Raw genomic sequence first — 25921 nt, 5'->3', positions numbered from 1 at the left:
ATCGTGAGGTATTCATTATTATTTTGACAGTGAAACAGCAGGTGATGAAGAGGTTAGATAAAATTTAAGTTCAAATAGCTGGTAAGCAGGAGTGAGGATTCAAACCAATCCTGACTCAAACCTTGCACTCTGAACCACGACACTAAACTCTACATGATACAATAACATCTATAAGTTTAAACATCTTACATAATTACATTCAAATTTAATACTAATAAGGAAGAATTAATATTAATCAATTTTAAGAAAACAGAACATGAAGTATCAATGGGAGGACCATTGAAGAACTGCTGTTGGGGATGTAATGTATGCAGGTAATAATAGTTAATGATATTGTATTTAAACACTTAAAAGTTTATACACTTGAAAGTTCCTAAGAAAGTAGATCTTAAATGTTTTCAACACAAAAAGAAATGGTAGTAACATGATGCAATGGAGGTGTTAGGTAATGTTAACGGTAGCATACACAAAGGTATGGAAGCAATACATTGTATATCTTCAACTTACACGATGTTATATGTCAATTTTATCTCAATAAAGCAAGGGGAGCCACGGGGGAGAGAATTGCTGAGAAGCTCCTATTAGTTATTTACTCTGAAAATTATTCCTAAGTTCCAAGTATAAGGTGCTTTGTTAAGAACACAGCTGAAGAAATCTAGTTCTCTAAGCCATAGTTCAAATAAAGTCCATCTTACTATGACATAAGCCAACTGTAAAGTCAATCCTTGATCAATTATCCTAACTCCTCAAAGAGAGGAGATATTCTAGAGAATAAAATTAAGTTTTAGGAGATACTCTAAATCACCTCTGCTTTGTTTGTAATCATTTCGGAATTCACTTATTTTAATTTGAAGGAGGCACAAATGTTAGTGTTGCAAAAAAGAAAAAATATAACCCTTAGTCTTTAGTCTGATTGCTATTTGCTGAATATGAAACGAATATTCAGTTTTGTTGAGTCCTCTGACAATATTATCTTTTATGTCAACAATTTCTAATTTTGTTATTATTATAAGTAGCATATTTATACCCATAATTGGAAAGATAAGAAATTGTACAAAAATAATTGTCATCAGTGAGAACTGTGTAATGACTGTTCATACCTCAAACATGCTTAGTTCAATCTAACCTAAAATCTTATTATTCTGGAATGAATTTTTACTAAAAGACACATGTCTGGAGTCTGCTTCAGATAGCTATTAAAGACAAGAGGATTAATCAGCATATTTAAAAATAATCTTAAATCAAGCCTTAAAATACATCTACCTTATGATATCCATTGCCTGGTAAAGTATTTCAGACTGATCAACTCCAAAAACTTTCTTTGCCCCAGCTTTAGCGGCAAACATAGAGAGAATTCCAGTTCCACAACCAACATCCAAAACCACCTGGTGTAATAAAAAAAACAGATGTTATTGAGAAGGTCTAGTATTTTAAGTTTTATTTATATATATGACATTACTGGGAAGGAACAGACCACAAAATTTAAAATTTTACAAATCAATGACAGTAATAATTTCTATTTAAAAAAAAAAACCCTGAAGATATTACAATATTTTGGGGGGAGGGGGATATTAGCGCTGTGCCTAACATGGGCTTGAACTCATGATCCCAAGATTGAGTCTTGTGCTCTACTGCTTCAGCCAACCAAGCACCCTGTTTGTTTTACATTCTCAATAGCATATCTGGCTATATTCTGCTACAATCAGATGCAACAATGTAAATTAAGAGATGTTTTATATGAAATACGTAATTTGTATAGACTTCATAGGGAAGTATTCTGCTTATAATTTCCCTACTGTATGTATGTATGTATGCTCTAATTTAGGTTTAGTAGTTCTAAATTTTAGCCTAAATAAACTTTCTCAAGTTTGCTTATAAAGGAATTCTAGATGTAGAATATTGTCATATCCCCTCCAGATCCAAAATTAAATACTCAACTCATTTAAATAATTCAGGTACATTAAAAATACATTGGCTTCTAGAATTCAGAACTTCAAAATATAAGTTTTAAAAATGATCCTCGGGGCTCCTGGGTGGTTCAGTCAGTTAAGTGTCTGCCTTCGGCTCAGGTCATGATCCCAGGGTCCTGGGACTGAGCCCCAAATCAGGCTCCCTGCCCAGTGGGGAGCCTGATTCTCCCTCTCCTCCCCGCTTGTGCTTTCTCTCACTATCTCTGTCTATCTCTCTCTCTCAAATAAATAAAATCTTTAATAAGTAAAAAAAAAAAAAAAAAAAAAAAAAAATGATACTCATTATCATTAGTGAAGGTAATAAGAATCAAAGTTTAAGATGATACTGGAGGGGCACCATGGGCGGCTCAGTGGGTTAAGCCTCTGCCTTCGGCCCACGTCATGATCTCAGGGTTCCCGGGATCGAGCCCCACACGGGGCTCTCTGCTCAGTGGGGAGCCTGCCCCCCCCGCCTGCCTCTCTGCCTACTCATGATCTCTGTCAAATAAATAAATAAAATAAATCTTTTTTTAAAAAAAATGATGATACTGGAGACAGGTAAAAAGCAATTATTTCTAAATCAAGAATTGCATGTTATTTTCAGGATTGAATAGTGAAACCTGCAAAAACAAAAACAGGGCGCCTGGGTGGCTCAGTGGGTTAAGCTTCTGTCTTTGGCTCAGGTCATGATCTCAGGGTCCTGGGATTGAGTCCCACATCGGGCTCTCTGCTTGGCAGGAGCCTGCTTCCTCCTCTCTCTCTCTCTGCCTGCCTCTCTGCCTACTTGTGATCTCTCTCTGTCAAATAAATAAATAAAATCTTAAAAAAAAACTAAAAAACAAAAACAAATTGCTGAGGACACACATAAGGCAAAGTACTCAGAGGTATACTACTCTGTGAAATTACTGAAAATTGTAGGGCCTTAAGTCTTTCATTATTGATGGTCTAAATCCTATGTACTTATCCCAAAATATGAAATGATTTCAGTATTCTGTAAATATTAGTGCAGTTAAGAGCAGGCATTGATTACAGTAATGGGATACGGCCACAAACAAGACCAAGCCCCTGTCTTAAGGAAGGGGAGATTCTCTTGTGGAGAAGACCAATGAATGAACAAATATAAAATAATGTCAGGTGGTAGTGTTACAAAGAAATTCAAGCACCAGAGTAGAGGTTAGAGCAGGGAAGAGGGGACACATCTTTTTTGAAATTTAAATAGGTCTGTGAATATGTTTCCCCACATGTGAGTACAGAACTGAAGGCAATAAAGGAGTATACTCTGCAGAGTATCTGGAGAAGTGTCTTCCGGCCACGGAGGATATCAAAGGCAAGGCATGAAGTAGCAGGCAAAGCCAGACCAATGGCTAAGCTGGGTGAGAAAAGGTGGAGGTGAGGTCAGAGGTTAAGAAGGCCATATCACACAGAACTTTTGAATTTTATTCTGAGTAATGGGAAGTTACTGTAAGAAAAACAGAACAAGAATTAAGAATTTTTTAAACTGTTCAAGAATTATTTTATTCTTCAGCTACGTAATATAGTCAAATAGTTTAAATATAAAAGCTGTATTTCTTAGTTATCCTTCAAGAGACTTTCTATGCAAATGCACATTTTTTTTCCTTCCCCTTCTGCCCTCGCTCCGTACTGCTTTTTGTATTTAACAATGTAATGTAGAGATCTTTCTGTATCAATTTACAGAACTTCTTTCTCTCATACAGTCATATAGGATTCCGTATTATGGCTGCACCATAATCTACGGACCTAGTTCTCTACTGATGGACATTTAGATAGTTTCTGAAATTTTACTAAGATAATCAAAGGTATAAATAACCTTATAACCAACTGCATTCACACATGAGTAAATCTATCAGAGAGAATATACATATTTGTAATCATGGCAGACATAATCAAATAAATTTTCTTCCTTGGGCCAATCTAACCAGCAATGTTTAAGTACTGATGTCCTTACAGGTGAGAATAGCCTATGGAACATACAGTCACACTTTTGGCTATTTGCCAATCTTGCAAGTACAAAATAATAATATACTGGTCATGAGATTTAGCATCATTCCTTACATTGTAGAGCCATATGTAGTTCTTTGTTTAGAAACTATTTACTTATATACCCCTCCTCTATTTTTCCAGTTAAGTTTTTTCTTATCAAATTTCTTATTTTTTTTTAATTTTTTATTTTTTATAAACATATATTTTTATCCCCAGGGGTACAGGTCTGTGAATCACCAGGTTTACACACTTCACAGCACTCACCAAAGCACATACCCTCCCCAATGTCCACAATCCCACCCCTTCTCCCAACCCCCTTCCCCCCAGCAACCCTCAGTTTGTTTTGTGAGATTAAGAGTCACTTATGGTTTGTCTCCCTCCCAATCCCATCTTGTTTCATTTATTCTTCTCCTACCCACTTAAGCCCCCATGTTGCATCACCACTTCTTATCAAATTTCTAATCAAAATTTTCTTTACAAATCTTGTCAAACAACAATTCTTTGTAAGTTAAGGAAATTAAACCTCCATAATAAAACCTGGAATGTTTCTCTCAGCATGTATTTTTTTAAGGAACTCTTGTTTTAGTAGCTATGAGAGATTATATTTTTAAAGTTTTTTTTAAAAATATATTCATTCTGAGGGAGAAAGAGAGCATGAGTAGAAGGAGGGGCAGAGGGAGAGGGAGAAGCAGACTCTATGTTGAGCATGGAGTCTGATGCGGGGCTCGATCCCAGGACCCCCGGATCATGACCTGAGCTGAAGGCAGACAGTTAATTGACGGAGCCACCCAGGTGCCCCACATTAGCATATATTTTTGTCTTTTGATTCACTCACAGTGACTTTTGTTATGTAGAAATTCTTTACTTACAGTAAAACTCACCAATCATGTCTTTTATGGCTTCCTTCTGGATTTTCATAATTAGACTGACCCTCCCCATCTTCCCTATTTCATCCTCATTCATTTCCTTCTGGTATATTTATGGTTAATATACTGTTTTTATCATAGTTTATATTAAGAGGTATGGTTTCAACCTTACTTCTGTTCAGATGGCTAACCAACTGTTCCAACATGCTATTAAACAGTCTGTTTCCCTTACTAATTTGATATGTGACTGTTAAGATCTGCTGAATATCTGTGTCCTTCCAAAATTTATATGTTGAAATCCTAACCAAAAGTGATGGTATTAGAAACGAGGGTCTTTGGGAGGTAGTTAGGTCATAAGGGCAAAGCCCTCATGAATGCAATTAGTACCCTTATAAAAGAGGCCCCAGGACAGATTCCTCTCCGGAGGAAGAAGGCATTTTATGAACCACAAAGCAGGCCTTCACCAGAATTAGCCAGTGCCATGATCTTGGACTTCCCAGCCTCTGGGAATTTCTGTGAGAAATTTCTGTTGTTACAAGCCACTAATAAGTTCATGGTATTTTTGTTACAGCAACCTGAATGGGACCCTGGAGCATTAAGTAAAAATTATGTATATATTTTGGATTTCTATTCTGCTCCATTAGTTTATATAATCATGTGCCAGTAACTATACTGATTACAGAAGCTTTACAGAATGTTTTAGTACTTAGTAAGGCTGGTCCACTCTCTGGGCCACCCTCACTACAAAATTTTTTTCACAAAAAAAAATTTTTTTCTGGAAAATTTTGTATATTTATTTTTTTCATAAGAACAAGAGAATAAACTTGTCTAGGCTTTTTAAAAAAACTTAGTATTTTTATGGGGATTGGGCTAAAAATTCTAAGTTAATTTAGGGAAAATGGACAACTTGAGTTTTCCTACTCAAGAACAGAGGCTTTCAGTTTGTTTAAATTAACTATCATGTTCTTCAGATTTAAAAGTTTTTTTCATTTTAGTCCTGCACATTATTTAAGTTTGTTCATATGCATTTTATCTTCTGTATTGTTTACTGTTATGAATGGAGTGCTTCATTCCACTATATTTTGAAAACATAACTTACTAGAACTGACTCCAAAAGAGAGAAAATCTAAACAGCTTGATTTTCACTGAAGCAATAAAGTTGTCAAAAGTTTACTATTCTGTGACTCCTATCTTGTGCTCCTCAAAGAAGGACAAGGCCCGGATGCTTTCATCCGGAGAGAATCTGTACCCCGTCTGAGTTGAGTCACCACATTTTAACTTAGCTACTTTAACAAAAAAAAGTTAAGGATTTAAAGATGGAAACTACATGTCATTGCAAACAAAACTAAAACATTTTCTTAAGTTACAAATATAATGTGTTAACCATAACAGCAAGAAAATACTATAATAGGTAGCATATATGCTTACAGTACATTAGTTTGAAATATATGACATAAAATAAAAATGGAAAAATATGTAACACAATCGTTAAGTGCTAAGTTCCTAGAAACTTTCACTGAAATAAAGTATCTGCAAAATTTCAAAATTAAAAATAAAATGTCAGTGTGGAATTTAGAAGTTTGATACTATAGTATTTGGTAATGGTGACTGGGAATATCAACAGTCACACACTGTTTATGGAAAGACAGGCTGGCAGCACTAATACCATCTAAGGTATAAATAATCTTTTTTGACTCAGGAAGTCTACTGCTAGGAATTTATCTTATTATTGTACTCTTATTATTGTACTCTTATTATATTAAAAACAAATTTAAGTATTTTATATTTTTAAATGAATTGTTTCTAGTATTAAAAATTAAAACTTATGGACATTCTTACATTGGACATATGAGCCAATGTTAGTAAGGAATCATCTCTAAGGAAAGTTGCTGAATAAAGAAAGCTTAGTATAGAAGAATATATATTATACACTCCAATTAAAGTATGTGTTCTTTTGTAACACTATATACACACACACACATAATTTATATACACATGCATACGTGTGTGTGTGTGTGTGTGTGTGTCTTAATGCTCATTTTGCAAATGAGGAACACGAGAAAGTTTCAGAGAGAGAGAGAAGGGTACAGGTCAGGATCATAAAGTGGATAATTTGCAAAGCTAACATGCAAACATAGTTCAATCTGCTTCTAAAGCTATATTTTAAAAAATATTTTTAATTATATATTAATTACTTATTACACCTAGCTCAAAATTAGGTAATAAACTAGAAATATAATCAAAGGAAAGTAAAAATTATGACAGAATAAACTAACATCATTTTATAAAATGTTGAAGGAATTTGATTCCTTTTTCTGAAGAAAAAAAAGGAGAAGAAAAAAAGTGAATCAATTTAACTATAGATAATAATCAAAAGCATAGTGAAGGCACTTAACTGTGAATTTCTTCAATGGATTACAAATAGAAATTATGAGTGCATGATAACACGATTAAAAGCCACCCAAAGTTAAATTAAATCTGAGAAACCATATGGCCTCCACAGGAGGTTTGTGAATTCAAACAATAATAAGAAAGGAATAGGGGAAAGAAGGCAAGAAGGGGGGTTGAGAAAGAGAAGCAAGGAAGAAACGCATTTGTAATTATAAGCACCTTTTTGAAAAATAAATCTCTACTATGCACTACATAATATGATATAGAAGCTAGGGTTGTATAAAGTTTGTCTACATAATACAGATAAAAGTAAACAAAAACAATGTTAATAAAACTTAGGAAAACAAGTTATTTCATACATTTAAACAAGAATTAGATTTAAATAATTTTATGAACATATTCTATCATGGCACACAAAAATCATATGACTAAATATGAAAAATAATGTCAATTAAAATATAACTAATGCATCCCACTCTAATTATTCATTCTATCCTAAAATAATGGTGTTTCAAGTGCAGTGGCATAGGCTTAAGGGCACCGAACTAGGAGTAAAAACCCTCAGGTTTGTTTTTATTTTAGCTGCCTGTTTTAGGGCAGGTCAATTAACCTACTGGTCTCAAATATCTACATGTGCAAAATGAGATAAACACTTGCCCTGCCTAGTTATAGGCATATTGTACAGTGACAATGACACAACATGTTTGAAAGGAATATATAAATTATCAAATGCTACTTAAATATGATAGTAAATTTCCTAAATCTGTAGCCACAGTATAATAAAGAAAAGTATCCCACATCACTTAAAAATATGAAAGCTCTAGATTATTTAATATTGTTAATTACAGAAATTAAACCATGAAAGTGTTCTAAGGAGTTAAAAATTGATAGGTATAATATTTTACATTGCAGTATGCTTTTGAGAAGCCATAAATGCCAAGCAAAACTAATTACACATTGATTAACTTAAATGAAAACATTTTAGAGAAACTGCGTTATGTTTATGAATTATTAATAAGCTGTTTTCTGACTTTGGCAGATTTAACATCTTCAGTAGGAGCAGTAAGTAAAACACAAAATAACTGAAACATTATCTATTTTCCATGGGCATGTATTTTGTCTGAAAATGTGTAACAAATATATATATAACATTTCTATAATACCATTAAAATAAAAAACGAGATGCAGAAGTGACTGTGTATGTCTATGAATCCACTAAGATGCATTCCATACATGTAGAAATATTCAGAATTACTTAATTTCTCAGTAAATAATCTTCTAATTACAAATATTTATGCCTTTCCAGTAGAGTCTTGGAAATTTACTGGAAAAGATGCTTTTAACTTAACTTTCACTTAACTAATTCTTACAGTATTTATATCAAAAAGTAATATGAAAAGATGGCTCAAAACAGTGCTTTTGCAATTAAAAAAAAATCGTAATATCTCAAACCAGAAGGGGTTAAAATGATTTCATTTTACAGATGAGGCCCAAAGAAATCCACCCACTTCTCTAAAATTATTATTTATCTGGTTCCTGAGAAGGCAGGCAGGACTAATGATGCCCAGACCGGTACATGCTTAATTTCTCTACAATATATTAATGAAAAAAATAAAATAAAAATCTGGGCACAGTCTACCTACAAATATAAAGCAGAATTTTTAATAGTAACACATTTTGCTTCATGGGAAACAAAATGGTTTTTAGGACATATTAAATAAATTGTTCTAGCACTTGGGTATAAATATAAAAACTATAAAAAAATTCTTAGTCTCTGCTGTAATAACATATAAAAAGCACACAAAAAAGCTAAGTACAAAGAACTGATAAAAACCAAGATTTTGAAAATGAAATCACCTATTTGTGTATACAGGGGATCAGTAAATACAAAGAAACACATACTGTCATAAACCTTTCATTAGGTAATGCTTTGGTGAAGATATCAGAGAACCATATAACTTCCAACTGTCTAACTCAGTTAAATCACAAGTAAAACACAGCTCTTGGAAAACAGATAAGGAAAATGAAAAGCCAATCTGTATTATATTCCAAACAAAATGCAAATCAGGAAAAGGATTTTTTAAAATATAAAGATTGCTTGCCACTGCTACAATATCACGTAAAGCTTATAAAATAACCTTTGAGATCTATCTTTTAAAATGAAGGTGAAAGGGGAATTATAAAAACCTGGTGTGTTATCAATATACATGTTCCTGAAGTGCAAAGGGTGGGGGAAAATTCCCAAACAAAGTATATACGCAACAGAAATGATAATATTTTTTACTAAATTAGTGGACTAATTTTCATAAAAAAGAACAAACAGAAAATCTGAAGTTTTAGGTAAACATGCCAACATAGAAAAGGAGGGAAGGAGGAAGTGAAGAAAAAATGAAAACAATTCATAAGGGAGGAAATACAAATAACAAAAATTTCTAACACACACACACACACACACAAAGTGTGAAATTCCATCTTTGAAAAAACCTGAAATGGTATTAAGACTAAATATAAAACACAAAGTGTCTTATAAAGGAGTAGATGAGGTCTTAAAAGAAAGCACTTAAGTTCTACCTTACAATATTTGATCCCACTTATAACTTCTTAAAATTATTAATTTTTAACTAAATAACACATACTAATCACTAAAAGTATGCTTTGGTACAGGGCTTATCTGATAGATTTGAAATTCACAGGAATCACAGTACATCAACAATATGGTTTAAGCAAAATAATCTGGATAAGTAAAGTTTACCTAAACCATGTCACTGTAATTAATGAATTTCAATTTGAAAAAAAAATCTGTAGACTGAATGACAGCACCAATCAGCATTTCTGCTATCAGGATTCTGCACCACAGAGAAGCGTCATCAAAGTCTCCCATGAAATATAAAGCCAGAGTACACTAAATCAACTGCTAGCACAATGAGACCCAAATGAGGACTTCTATCACCCAAGAGCCTTGCGAAAGGTACAATTCTGTAGCCAATGCTACTCACCTTGTCTTTGAAGATATGTGGATTTTGATATATAAAATCTCGGTAACTTTCTGTTCGTACTTTGTCCTAGAGTGGAGAAAGAAAAACATTCTGTTTATAAGACAGACTGAAAATATAAAATTTCTAGGAAGATATTTGTTATTTTATCACACATTGCTAGTTTGCTTGGAAAGCTAAGCTTAATTTCTTTGTCCTAAAAGAAAACAATAAAAAATAAAAATGCCAACAACACACAAAGAAAATTACTGAAAGTTGGATAAGGTCTAAATTCTTAAAGATGTACACATTTCTGTCTTGATACGTGTTATCATTTCAAGACTTCAACTGATAATTAAAGCTAACAGAAGCTGAACATGATGTTTCGCTCCATCTAATAGGGCCTGGAGTCTAGAGCCTGACAATGTATAGTAAAGGGAGTCTACTAGGTTAAATGTTAAAATGCTATGTTAAAATATGGGAGAAAAAGAGCCAAAACAGATAGATGTTAAAAGTTGTGGTTACATATAAAAAATGAAGCCACACGGAGTATGCTTTTTCTAAGAAAGTCACTGATCAGCACATATCTGATTTATAATCCTGTTTTGTTTCTAGAAATGTCTGTAGTAGGAAATGATGCTTAAAAGCCTATAATCCCAAAGGTAAATCATTTGAGCCCTGCAGCTCACATTTGAGACTTCTACACTCTGGAGTCTCACATGACCTGAGACTGACGCAGGCATCAAATGTGAACATTTATTTTAGTTCATGAATAAAGCCGATTCCCTTTTAAATTACTTTAGCTGAGACACATACAGACAGCAAATTAAGCAGTAAGGGCCTCTGCTGCTAAGTAAATAAAATGAGCACAATAAAAATAGAATAGGAATTCCAGCTTTAGGTTTCACACTAGGTAAAAAGAAATGTTACAGCAAATACTATGATATCAAAATTTATGCAATCCATACTCTTCAAAAAACAATTTTAAGCCAAAAAACCCCCAAAACCATATAATGTCTCAAATTAAAAGCCAAGTTGTTCTACTTAATTACAAGATATAAAAAAATGGGGAACTGCAGAATTAATTCCATGTTTTCTGATGTAATTATTTCTAATTGCTTTATATAAAAAAATGTATACCATTCCATACATTTGTCATTCTTATACTCATCTTGTACTACAGCCAGTGATTTTTCGTGGGTAAACATCAGTCTAGGAGGCAGTCACTCAGAAAGCTCTCGCCAACCACACTGCCTCACCACTGCTCCAACTTGAACACAAGCACCCGAATGCCTGTCCTAAATCCATGCACCGCTGCTCCCTCAACTACAGTCCTTCATCCGGGCTCTTTTTACAGATCCATCTGCTTTCATTCGTGTGCAATAAAATCCAAAGTATACCAGAGTGCCTTGGGCATAGCATAGCAGAGCTTCAGTTTAGTAAATGAAGTTTTGAAAGGAAAAACACTAAAAATGAAAATGCAAGCAAATAAAAGACTAGCACTCATAACCACTTGTAAAAATGTATTCTAAGAAAACACAAACACTTCAATACAAAATAAGATAATAGAAATTTAAAAAAATTTTTTTTCACCTGCCTATTAAAACTAAAGAACACAAAAGAATATAATCAGAGCTCTAATACTAAGAAGCAACATCATTTTTTAAGACTAGTAAAGTGCCATGGAATTATTCCTACAAGTACAAGAAAAAATTTAAGAATGAGACTACAGAAAAGTATATACTACGAATTTTATGTATATATAACAGTATGTTTTAAATGTATGGGCTCATGAAGGTAGAAGGAATGCAAGAGTCGGATGAAGATACAATCAGAAGAATGCAGTAAAGAAAAATTATCTAATGGTACTATGATCTGTGATAAATGTTTACCAGGATGAACAATATTTTTCTTGGAAAAAAAGAGTGATACATCTCAGATTTACAACATTAGTCAAGAATGACTGTTCTTCAAAAAGATAAAGTGGCAAAGGATTTTGAAAGTTCATGTAATCCATCCTTCCATCAGCTGTTATCTCTGGAATTCAAAAATGTTATCTTCATCTGAACTCTAGAAAGTAAGATCACAAAGTACCTTTATTTATAATTATAAGCACAACATATGCCATCACTGAAATACCTGAGACTAAGCAACCAAAAAATCCAAATACTCTTCCAATAAAAGCAAGGCCAATTCTAAGGATAAAAATAAATCCTATCCATGGTTTCTCAATTTTAAATTATCTATAAATATCAAATGAGATTGTGGTAATAACACAACCTTAAACAGATTATGTGAGATAAGAATTGCTTTGATAAGAAACAGAGTATTGCTTGATACACAGAATATTTCCTACTCACCCACAGTATGTAAGTTAGCAAAATATAAATTGGATAAATAGTTCTTTTTGCATGGAATATATGCTTACTTCTTATGAATACTTAATCAAGTCATTCCCAAGGAGAGGTAATTACATTGTGTAACAGCTAATGGGAAGTGAGGCATGGAAAATTATATTGATAGGGATTCTTAAACGATTCTCTAAAAGGGAAAAGGTAGCACTGAAAACTTCAAGGTGGAATTTCTTAAATCCATATGTACATCAAAAGGACTTAAAGATATATGACCAGGTGTAAAGATCCTCTAGTTATGGATATACAGCTACAAATGTCCAGGACAGACATTTGGAAATAAGTAGTCAAAATGGATTTCCCTGATGATTGTATCTAGGATACGTTTATGTCCCACCTACTTGGAGTCTCAGTAACCTTCTGTCTGAAAACCCACACAATTTCCATACTAAAGGCATTAAAGGTTCATGGCATTTAAATTGACGGAGTGATTTAAAATGACAAACATGGGCTTAAGTGAACCCCTTAAAAAGAATTCTAGACACAATAAAATTAATTTTAACAAAGAAAACAGAGTAAACCAATTTCTTTTAAACAAACTCACTCCGACTTAAAATAATTTATAACTTATAACTGTTATTTATAATGCTATGCCATTACCCAAGTGACAACAAAAAGCACAACCGACTGTGACATGTCATTATTAAAGAAATGACATGACACTGCTTTAACAGACCCCAAGTAATTACAATTACTACTAATCAGGAGATCTTCACCCTGTGATCTTGCAAACCTGACTCAATAAAATACATACATGTTATTATTAAATATCCCTGGTTATTTTAAATCTATCTGTCACAGGAACATGGTCTCCAGGCTTTCCAAAATAAAACAATCTTGTGAGGAAGAATTTAGGAATGCATTTTTTTGTTGGTTGTATTTAAGAAAAGGCAGTGGCATCTAAAATTCACAGAGATGAACATCTAACACTTTCATGAAGTTTTTTACATTCCAACACTTGTTCTACCAAATTAAAAAATTAGATGTTACTATTTTACAATCTATAATACAAAGTCAAATGTGTAATTACTAGGTATGGCTAGAAGTATATTTTATATGGACATTATCATTACAAAAATTAAAACCAACCAAATTTAAAAACCTGATTTGACCAATTTAGGAAATTCTACATATCGATGATTTCAAATGTAACAAAGTTATGCTATGACAATTATAAAAATCATTTACAATTTAACTTTTTACCAAAAAATTATTTGCCCAAACTGAAGTCAATATTACTATTTAAAACACTAAAATTAATCATCCCCTTTGTACATTAAAAGGCAAATGTATAATTTGTTACTATTTAATAGTTGCTCTTGAGAAGATGAAAACCAGCAGCAGTTTTCTCCAATGTTTTATTTCAAGCAAAAGTAAAGATTTCATAAAGATTAAGAATGATCTTAAATCGAATTTACAGTGGCTGTGGTGCTCCTGTAGTCTTTTCAACCCAAGATGCGCTATTAAGCACCAAAGAGATTTAAAAAGCAGTTCTAAGAAAACACCAAAAAAACCCAGTTCTCCTACAGAATATATACTAAGAACTTGTTTCATTCGGTTTTTCCTTTAGTACAGATTTGGAGCACTTTGTGCTCTTTTCTAACCTTTAGCATTTCTTCATGTATCCCATAATGCCCGTATGAGCTGAAATAAACGCCATCCTCATCTTCCTGGAGGTCTGCAATGGCAGTAGTAGATGACGAGCAGGTTCTGACATCTGCGTTCATCACAAAATCCTGAGCAAATTGTCTGTAATCAATTTGAAATACACCCTTGAGACAGGTTTATTGGACCATGAAAAAAGGAAAGGCTAGAGGTTGAGGGAGAAGAAAGGGAAGGGAGTCTGGTATGCAGTGTGATGAGCCTCTATTTCAACATTCTCTCGAAAGCAACGGAAGGCTCCCCCTGCTGGATCTTAAGCAACAGCATATGCAAACTCAGACGTAAACATGCCTTCTTCGAACCACAGAAACACTGCCAACAGAAGATTATAGCTGTTTGTACCTTTCAACTGAACAAAACCACATTATTTTTATTCAATTTTATTATTTCTATTGTTCTAAAATCTTATTTTAGGTGAATGAATCAGTGTGATATATTTCAACACTATTAATGTTCTTTGAAACCACAATATTTCATCAAAGGGTTATATGGGCAGAAAGTTGACCCAAATTGAGAATTATTTACCTACACCACCACCCACTGCAGCTCTAAAACTCAATTCCCTCTCTGATGACAACATATTAAGTATCTATAATGTATGCATGGGGGGAGATACTAAGGGGGGGACATACAGTGAAGTTGTTGTTGGTTACTAGATTAACCAGCATAAAATCTCAAAAAGGAAAGGGAACCACAGTCAGCTACATTTTGTTCCCTGGACATTCTAGCAAACCATCAAATGGGTACTGAGGGAATGGCAACCAACTTACAAAAATCCAACAGCTAAAGCTATACTTTGGGCAATGCAGAATCTGGGGCCTTACTTCAGACCTCTGAATCAGAATGTACAGTGTAACAAATTCCCAAGTGATTCACATGCACATTAAATTCTGTGAAGTATATTCTGTGAAGTAAACCAGGAGAAGGCTAATTTACTCACTGGGCAAAATCATCTTATGTATCTTGTTTTCTAATACTACATAATTACACTTTGGTTCTTTAAAAAACAAAAATTTCAACACCGTATTGTCCCCAAACCTAAAAAATATTAATTACTCCCCCTTAAAAGGCTAGGAGAAAAAAAGTAAGTGGAAAAATCTATTAGATTCTATTAAATTACCAAGTAATTCAAAGGAAGGCAATATCAAAGAACAAAAGCACTCAAGAGGACAACACTCCTAGAACAATAACTGTAAGCACAAAAGTAATTACAAAGAATGGAAAACAGGCAAAACCACAAAATTCTGTTAATCAACTATAACATATAAAAATGCTGCATACCATTAATTAACTTAAAATAAATTTAAAATTAAATACCTACATTGTACTTTCCAATACATGGAATGTTTTACCATATTCCACCTTATTATTAGCAGTATTATTGGGGGTTCTAAATAACTAATATTCTGTAAGATTGATAAATTACTTCATTCTCTGCAGATCCTCACGCGCTCTAGCTAATGCAGCTTCAGCAGACAGTGCCCTGGCTTCCATATGTTTCAATTTTTCAACAACAGATGTGTTTTCATTGAGTCCATTGGGGTATGAGAATGGGACTGACACTGGTTCGTAAAGATCTTCTACATCTAAGAAATAAATGGACATTATTATCAGGCCATCTTCTGACAATGAAGCAAATATAAACATATTATCAATAAATATACAATAAGGGCCTATTATGCAGCCAACTGAGAAATAGTTGTAGAAGTACTTCTAGTTAAATAAAACTTTAATATCCAAACTGTTTCCATTTAAATTTAAAGAGCATTCTGTTAGTCTAACTTTTTCATTAGGTGGCTAAATTAACCATATATTAAAGCATTAATTATACTGAACCAAACTCAGGAAGAAGCAAAAAAATGGAAGGAAAAAGCCCTAACATTTATTTTTTTAAAAGGTTTTACTTATTTATTTGACAGACAGAAATCACAAGTAGACAGAGAGGCAGACAGAGAGAGAGAGGAGGAAGCAGGCTTCCTGCTGAGCTGAGAGCCCGACGACGCGGGGCTCGATCCCAGGACTCTGAGATCATGACCTGAGCTGAAGGCAGAGGCTTTTAACCCACAGAGCCACCCAGGCGCCCCCTTTATATGTATTGATCACCAGATTTCTTCCAAGTACACACATTACATCTTGTTCCTTCCTCAAACCTAAGATATAAATATTTATCCCTATTTTAAGGCATGGGAAATATAAATTTCAGAGAAATTAAGAGAGCTGCCCAAAGTCACTTGGTGATTTAATAAAAAAAAACCCAAGATACCAACCCATGCCTGCCTTCCTAGCTCATATTCTCCACCACACTAGTTCCCTTCTCAGACTCTGAGTCTTTATCTATAGAATAACAGGCATTCATTTAGATATTCACTAAGGACAGTGTGTACATAAAGAATTCTATACATTCAGTAACTTTTTTATCCTAGGTAATGGGTAGTGTAATCTATACACCAATGTCTTATTGCTGGTATTATGACATCCTAATTCCTAATATCAAAAGACTTAACTTTAAGTCTTGATGTATAAACTCATTAACTTCCACTGAAGAGCTAACAACTCTGCAAACAGAAGTTAATATATGGAGTTAGTGACTGTGGTCAAAATCACAGTGTCTATTAATCAGTCCAATTAACCTTCAGATCAACTTTAAAACAATAAAAATGATGCAGATATATTTTCTCTTCAGTACAGCACTGGAAGAAATATGGCTTTATTTTTCCATATTCAGTTTTTAGTTGTGACACAGAGTTGAGAAAAAAGAACTAAGCTTAACAAATACATGAGAATACAACTTAGAGACTAGAGCCTACATCGAACTTCTTCTAAAAGCACTAGTACAACATGCCACTAATCTCCAATTAGTCTGGCAGAATACTGAATCACTGTTTTAAAACAACTATAGATTCATTTGCTATTTACTTCACCAAAAATTAATGAGAACAACAAAATATGTTAAGGACAGTACACCATATTTTCTACTTCTTACTACAACTCATTTTCAAACTTCTTCAAACTGTTTACAAGCCAGATTGTTGGTCTAAATTACAGATGAGAACTGAACAAAGAAATTGATTTCTTTGTTTCAGCAAGTTTCTATGTTTGCTTTTTGCTGCAATAAAAGACAGAGTAATCTTTCAACATTAATAATATGTAGATAATCATATAAAGGAAACATTGGAAAGGAGAAAGGATTCAGTCAACATTAAGATCCATAACTATAATTTATCAAAAGTCTAATTCAAAGTTCTAAACCATATTCAGGAAGATGAATTTCTATATCTACATTCTGTCTCTGGAGGTTCAGATCACCTGGATACTTCATTTTGGCAGCTGAGAACTACCACAAAGGACGGTCAATTCATCAAGAAGGCATAACAATTATAAATGAGTATAAACCTCACAAAAGCAAAAACTGATAGAATTAAAAGGCAAAAACAGATAATTCTTCAGTCATAGAAATGTAAATACACCCCTATCAATGACTGATGAATTAGAGAAATTCAAAAACATGTAAGAGATCACAACTAAAATATCCAACACCTTGAACTATTTCTAAACTAGTGGACCCAAAAACTGTATCTGACACTCCCGTAGAGTACTGATTTTACAGTTAGTCTGTCAACTTGAGTTTGTCTGATGTTTTTTCATTATTGGAATAAAGTACAGCAGAAAAATGATGTTGTATCCTGCTGCGTTTTTCCAAGGTGTCAATAGGACTTATTAATGGTGATGTTAACCTTGATCAGTCAGTGTGGGAGTGTCTGCTGGAAAAGTTAACATCTCCTTTGTATTTAAAATTTCTCTGGGAGATATTCTGAACTATGCAAATCCTATTTCATATTAAATTTTTACCCACTGATCTTAGCGTCCATTGGTGCATCTTTTCTGCAAGTTATTACTACGGTGTTTGCATAATGGTCATTTTCTCTCTTCCCTTCTAAAAAAGCAGCTCTAGGTTTGAGCTGCTCCTTCTCCATATATTTATTTAGTTGATTACATCGGTATGAATTCAGGTATATTTACTCTATCCTATGAGCTAAAACCCAACACTATCACTTTGTGTTCCTCAAATTACTCCAGATTTGGCCATGAAGAGTCCTTCACGTTGGCTCCTGTATTCTTGTGTAAGTCCCCTCTTCCCACCCCCACCCCCCCACCTTTTCTTTTTAAGCACTTCCTTACTCTGTGGCGCAAACTGTTCCAGACTCGTCTTTTATCGCCCTATGCCATCCACGGAATCAATCACTTCTCCAAACTTTTTAAAAATTTTTTATTGGACAATGGTGTTAAAATATGGGCAACAGGCACGTTTACTGCTACTGAGGTTTTTCTAAGCTTTCTCAACAGAGCCAGGAAATACATGTGTGTATACTGACCCACACATGCACAGACACCTGTATTCCCATCCCTATGTGCGTGTATATTGAAAATTGAGTTGATACTGATACCTCTGATTCCAATCTATCACTATAGGACTCATTTCATCCTTCTGTACTTCCTTATCTGACACCTCCTTCCCAACAGTGAGAAACCTAGCTCTTATTATCCGTAATATATTTACTTACTTGTCCATGCTATTACAGACAATACATAATCGCAGAATTGCTAGCTCAAACCTTACGAGAAAAACCTTTACTGACTAGATCACAGAATTTATGTAGTCTCTTTTGCAATATCCAGTCAAGATTTTAGTGACTCGAACAACTCTTTCCTTCCCCACCCCCTTCAGCAGTTACATTAGTCCTGTGTTAATACAGCTGAGTTCATTCGTTAGTGTTTTTATTCTATTTTGCACTACCACTACCCTCATACCTCCTGGTTGCTTTGTTGTTGTTGTTGTTGTTTTTAATTACATGAAGGCTATGAGAAATAATACTTCTGTCCTAAGAGTGGGGGCTATACAGAAGGTACATTCTACAAGAAATGTCACTCCCCCATTATCCCTGTTACGTCTACCCCACTGTGCCCTTCTATCGCTGTCCCACTAAATCCCATACATAACTGCTCTCTTTAGTTTCTAGTTTATCTTTACTGTATTTCTCTTGCACAAATGAGCAGACACATGCATTTTCTCAAATCCCTTCCTTTCTTACATGAAAAGAATATCATACCATAGATAGCCCTTTGAGCTTTGCCTTTTCTTATTTAACCGTATGTCTTGGAAATCACTCTATCAGTTCAGAGAACTTGGATTGTTGTTGTTTTAATAGATGGTGTGGACCTACCAGAGTTTACTCAAGTACTCTTCTATGTATGAGCACTTAGGCTGTTGTCAATAATTAGAAATTACAATGTTACCTTGAATAATCTTGCATACATGTATTTTCAGAATGTTGGACGTGTACCCTCAGAGCAGATTCTTATCTGTGAAACTGCTGTGTTAAAAAGGGCACATACAGTTTAGTTAGGTGTTGCCAAATTTGCATTCTACTAGCAATGTAACACAGTGCCTGTACCTTCTCTGTCAACAAAATACGTCACATTTTAAAAATATTTACCGGTCTGATAGGTAATAAAAGGTATCTCACTGCTGGGCTACTTTCGAACTCTGGTGAACTGTCTCATCCTGTACTTTTTCCTATTGTTCTATCAAGTGTTTGATCCTTTGTCCCTCAAAGTTTAAAGGTTCTTTGTTTATAAAAGAATACTGACACTTTGTGGAATATTTTCCAAATATTACATTGTATTTAAAAAAAAAACTCATTTTATTTACTCAGATTTCATTAGTTTTTCCTAACATCCCCTTTCTATCCCAAGAGCCTATCCAGGATACTATAATTCATTCAGTTGTCATATCTCCTTAAGCCCCTCTTAGCTATGACAATTCCTCAGATGTTTCTTGTTTTTGATGACCTTGATAGTTTTGAGGAGTACTAGTCAGGTAGTTTGTAGAATGACCCTTACTTTGTGTGTCTGATGGATTTTCATGGTTTGACTGAGGTTATTGGTTTTGGGGAAGAAGACTAGAGGGAAAGTGTCATTCTCATCACACATTATAAAGAGTTTATAACATCAACGTAATTTATCACTGATGTGATTATCTGGCTACGCTAGTGTTTACCAGGTTTCTCCCTTATAGTTACTTGGCCCCCCTTACACTATACTTGCATTGCTTATTTTCTTAGTCATCTTTTTTAATTAATTCGATCATCTTTAAATCCTCAAAGCCTAATACTTAGCAGATGCTTGATAAATATTTATTGAAAGGCAGTGGAGGTTCAGTGGTCAATAAGCTTGGAGCCAAGATAGCAATGCCCTTCTCTTCCATCTCTCTCCACCAAGGGCTAGGAGCACTATTTGAGAGAACGCAGGCAGCACACTCAAGGACATGCCCAGTTCAAGTTCTCCCTTTTTTACTGGTCTCTTTGAGTGTTCCAGTCGTGGCTTCTTCATCCAAACTCCTGTAGACCTTATTTATTTACTAGTAACAATAAAATCTCCTTTATTAAGCAGTTAACCCTCTGATAGGTACTGTGCTAATATGCATTATCTTCTCAACAATTCTACAAGGTGTCATTACCACCTTTTTACAAATTAAAGCTGAAGGAAATTAACTTAATATTCCTGTTGGAGAGTTAGATTCAATACTGATCTGTACCCACAGTGACCAGCATACAACAAATATCTGTTGATATAACCTCTCCCTCTTCTGAACAATACTACCTTTTCTACTTCTCACAAAACTTATCATATCTGACCTTATAATACAAGACAGACATTTAAAAACAAAATACTCTTAAGACTGTGTCCTCCTTATGGGAAAGAGTCATTTCTTCATGTTTCTAAGGCATTTGATGTACCACTTTTAACCAGTGAGTGTTCATAGGATGATTTTGAATTTAGTAAGTCATGAAGAGCACTTAGTGGGCACTTTGTCATTTATCAAAGAGATCACTTTGTTGACTCTGGGGAGAAATGAGATTAGAGAGAATATGTAAAAATGGGAAAAAATCAACCCGGACTCACCAAATTTTGGAGCCAGAAAGAATCTCAGATGAAAACTTAGTAACAAAAAGTTCTGTCCAGGGTTAAACAGTTCCTGAATCCAACATTAAGGTCCTAACTACTACATCACAGTACCATACAACTTAATGATTGCCCTTCTCAAGGAAATGAGTAGTTTTCTACTCATTTTCTATAGCTCTCACTAATCAGAGAACTGCTCAAGTCCACACTGTCAAACTTCTGTATGTGAAGGGACATGTCCTTTTAGAATGGTCTTACTGACCTGAAGAAAGCAAATGCTTTACATCTAAATACAGTATAAATAAGGGGAAAAAAAAGTATTAACCCTGATAAGTTATAACAATAAAGTATCTATAAGAAGCCAATAGAATTTTCCTAAGATCCTTGTTTAATAAGGAAGGAATGAGCTAGGGTGCCCGGGTGGCTCACTCAGTTAAGAGCCTGACTCCTGATTTCGGCTCAGGTCATGATCTCATGGGTCTTGGGATCAAGCCCCACCTTGAGCTCCACACTCAGTAGTAATTCCGCTTGAGATTCTCTCCCTTAATCTCTCCGCCCACTCACATGTACACACTCACACTCTCTCTCTCTCAGATAAATAAATCTTAAAAAGAGTAAAACAGGAAATGAATGAACGCACAGAGCAAATAAGAAAGCTATAGTCAAGAAATGAAAGTAGCCCTGCCACAAGGAAGGCTGTAGAGTTAATGTATGTTGATGAGCCCTTGGAAATTCGAGTGGAATCTGTTTTGCATCAAAACAAAAATCTCAGTAAATTAGGTGTCTTAAATTAAGTCAATTATCTGATCTAAATGCATCAGACAAAAGCAGCAAATACTGTTAAAACTACTTGAATGTTACGTTGAAGCAGAAAAAAATTAAAAAATGATTTTGAATCAGTAGATTTAAAAATTTTGGTTAATTAAAAATAAATTAAAAACTCAGTTAATTTTAGTTAAGTTGGCTAAATTAAAATTGCAGTCAATTTTAGTAGACTAAAAATTAGTCTACAATTGAAAATTATTGGGGTGCCTGGGTGGTTCAGTGGTTAAGCATCTGCCTTCCACATGGGTCCTGATCCCAGGGTTTTGGGATCGAGCCCCACATCTGGCTCCCTGCTTCTCAGGAAGCCTACTTCTCCTTCTCCCACTCCCCCTACTTGTGTTCCCTCTTTCGCTCTCTCTCTCTGTCAAATAAATAAATAAATAAATAATCTTTTAAAAAAATTATTTTCTCAAGAGTCCCTATTTTCAGAACACCTTATATACAGTATTAAAACAAACTTCTACCTCTAAATTTCTCTCTAGTAATGGTCACTGTAACTATCAAACAGCTTTCGTACTGAAACCAACTACCTGGTAAAGTCTTTAGAGAATTAAGGAGATGATATATTTTCTTAGAAAACTTAACCACCATTTGCCATTATAAATGACCCTGTGTTAAAGAAGACCCAGTAGGTTCATCTTACCAAATTGAAGTAATAAGTCATCTTCTAATACTGGCTTCAAATACTCTTCTTTCTCCCAAGGCACTGGGTTGTATATGGAATTCATATACTCAACTGTAGGATTCTGGATGTAAAATTAATTGCATGTTTTTTCATTGTATATAGTCACAACACCCCCGCCCAGCAAAAAGTAGAAAAACTAAGCAAAAAAAAAAAAGAAAACCATGTCTACCTCACAAAAAATCTGTATTTAAGGAGTCTATGCTTCACCTGTCCTTTCATTAACTTGACTGGATGATTGCTTAGATTAAGCAATATGGTTTCAATGCACCTTTTTATTGTTTCGATTTGGGGGAAGTAGCATCATAAACATTCATTGGAATAGAAGCAAAAAAAGGACTAAGTATCTGAAAACTAGAACAAAAAGACAACCACAGTACTTGAAATCACACTAGTAATTATTTCTGATTCAGGGAAATCCTGTGTTATCAGTATTATCTGACACTGAATTATTTTTTCACATAGCACCAATTCACCTCTTGGACATAGTTAAAAATGATACCTTACTAAGCATGGTGTGTATTCATTTACTTGGTGCTTGTTATGTTGTACTAGTTCCTAATGTCCATGATTACCCCAGTATGATTACATAGCAGTTCTTTGTATTCTTCTAAAATCAACACCCCAACAGGGAACTGTGGTATTTCTTTAGTTTCCAAACAAAACTGTAAATTAAGCTACTGACTTACCTTGAGTCTAATAAAATTTATTAGCTTAATGTATCCATAAAATTCAAGTCCTAATGAGGAAAAAAAAAAGATAATTCACCTATTTTAATATGCATTTTGTTTAAATGACATATTCTATAGAGGCTTCTCTGATTAGATAATAAAATATTTCTGTTCTCTAAACTACAACTTTAAATATTTTGAATTTCTCATTAAGAATTAGAAATAGCAACTTTAAAACTTCTGAGTATTTTAATTGAGAAACAGCCACATGGATAACAATTTCTAATGTTTTTCTTGCATTTCTGAAAAAGTAGGAAATTAATTTTTAGAATTCAAATCTTCAACAAATCAGGAAAATTCGGTTATAGACTTTAACAAGTATTTGGCAGCTGGTATTAGAGCCAAAAGTCTCTAAATCCCCTATTTTTAAGGTGCCTACCAAATTACAATTTTGCCTGGGCATGTAGTATTCAAATGATACACCAGCTTTTACATTACGTGATATAAATTAAAATACAATGAGGCTTGTTCTCTTTCCAGAAATGAAGCACCATTTAAAACATGGAAAAGCAACAGGATATCCAACCGAGTATTATTTGTTGTGAAAAATGTTGTTATGAGAAACATAACAGCATTAAAGATGTTTTATAAGCATAATAGTATATAAAAACCTCTATTTGTTAAGTAAAAAAAATTTAAAAATTATAAAGTATGATTCTAATTTAGTTTAAAAATGCACATCAAAAAACCCAATAAATCACTCATGTCTTATAAAAGCAGCCACAGTTGAATTTATGATTTAAAACACATTTTATCACACATTGAATGTCTTTTCTAGATGACAGCAAATACAGGGACTAAAAAAACCAACCCCGTATTTAGTTAATTTTAGTGGAACAGCGTAGCTCTTTTGCATACATTTGAAAGAGTAGACTTCAATTATAAGAGAAGTATGTTCAAACACAAGTTTCAAAAGAATCATCTAAATATTTTGTTTACCACCTTAACTTCATCACTCCTTTTTCTATACTCTTACTAAACTCAACCTTTTGGCCCTGAAGTTCATGTTATGCTTTGAACTGGTAAGTTGTCTTTTTTCACAATGACCCACCTCCTTTTCCAAAGTCCACCTCTATCCTTGCTCTCCCTAATTCTAATATGATAAAAATGCAATCATATGCTAAGGTTGCTTTCTTCCCCCCTTTTAGCTGTACAGTCAATATAAGCTTAAATAGAGTGAATCTCATCTAAAATGATTTATAATTAGTCCTCCTTCGAAGGCCACTTGTCAAAAAAACTTCGTAAGGGAGGTTTTGTTGTATTTTTCATGACACTGAACTTGTGTAGGAAAGAAAAGGTCTGGAGGAATACAAAGTTTGAACTTAAATTTCACAACTAAAATTTCCTTTATTCTAAAAAATACTCACCATGTTTATGGACCATGTTATCAATATTAAATTGATGCTCAGACTTACAGTGTGAAAATGTTTCTTCAGCAGATGTAAATAACCTGAAAAATCAAACCATAACTTCATGAAACAGTTCCCTCAAAAGTCTAAATATTGATTTCAGGTGAAATACACACTCCCCCCACTTCTGCTAAGTCCTGTTTTATATCCAAATAAGAAAAAGCAAACATACCTGTAGATGAGAGGGACCCAGCATTTCTAAAGGGAATTAGTACCTCTGTGTCCCCTTGTATACCCTACAAACTACATTTTAAATGTCCAAGTTAATTTATTTGCCAAATAATAGCACTGAGTTTATCAAAAAGCTTTTAAGGACGAGAACTCCCTTTGATAGTTTCTGTCAAGAGATGAAAACTCCCTACAGCAGATTTTCTGCTCTGTGTCAATGCTGCTTCCAGCGGCTTTGAACTGTGAGAGCTCAGACCGCTTTTAGAAATAAAGCATAACATGTAATTGGTACAGCTGGCATACTCCCAAAGTGCTTATTCCAAAGATGACCTTGCAGTGTTCTGAAAGTACTTGTGTTACAGACACTGTGAGGACCAAGCCTCTTCATTAGGTGACCTGTGAAACTGATACCGGAGATAGGAACACACAGCAAGGAGCTACCTATCTCCTCGGCAGACCTAGCACCTATGCAGCCGTTAGTTTTCAACAAATGTTTACCTTGTTGTACTTAGACGGCTTACCACGAAGTACACCCCTAATGCTCAATGAACGTTATTTTAGGACAACTGGAGTGTAGTAGACATTCTGTACCCACGCAAATGGCGCTATGTGGGAGAACAAGGACGAATCAAGAGGAGCTAATATGCCACCCATCAGCACCGTGCCTAGACTTATGGGAAACTGGAAAATGTTTGTTCAAGTAACACTGGCCCGTGCCAAGCAGGCCTCTTTCACACCCACTTCCAAAAGGCTGACCAGAGTCAAAGTTTCCTGAGATGAAGAGGCAGAATTTTAAGTGGAAAAACGTGGATTTGGATATACGAGAAACCCTTTGTTGAAACGAGTTACTGATACCATAGCTTCTTTCTCCCTAAGTGAAAAGGGCATCAG

The 25921-nt window shown here is 34.2% G+C and overlaps 1 protein-coding gene across 3 annotated transcripts in view; it reads right to left on the bottom strand.

Annotated features, from left to right (window-relative positions):
• PRMT3 (protein arginine methyltransferase 3) overlaps positions 1-25921 on the bottom strand; it is a 130679-nt gene that overhangs the window by 103658 nt on the left and 1100 nt on the right. For 2 of the 3 annotated variants that reach the window (XM_032356360.1, XM_032356359.1), the window contains 7 exons: positions 24821-24903; positions 23412-23461; positions 22684-22786; positions 15679-15838; positions 14195-14339; positions 10204-10269; positions 1264-1385 (listed from right to left, as the gene is read on the bottom strand). In XM_032356360.1, the coding sequence (XP_032212251.1) occupies positions 1264-1385; positions 10204-10269; positions 14195-14339; positions 15679-15838; positions 22684-22786; positions 23412-23461; positions 24821-24836 (662 nt within the window). In that variant the 5' untranslated portion in view covers positions 24837-24903. The remainder of the gene's footprint in view (positions 1-1263; positions 1386-10203; positions 10270-14194; positions 14340-15678; positions 15839-22683; positions 22787-23411; positions 23462-24820; positions 24904-25921) is intronic. The other variant, XM_032356361.1, reaches the window with a different exon arrangement.

Source organism: Mustela erminea, chromosome 9, assembly GCF_009829155.1.
Source record: "Mustela erminea isolate mMusErm1 chromosome 9, mMusErm1.Pri, whole genome shotgun sequence".
Classification (NCBI taxonomy): domain Eukaryota; kingdom Metazoa; phylum Chordata; class Mammalia; order Carnivora; family Mustelidae; genus Mustela; species Mustela erminea.
Note: the sequence above shows the minus strand (reverse complement) of the source record. Positions and strands in the feature narration are given on the sequence as shown.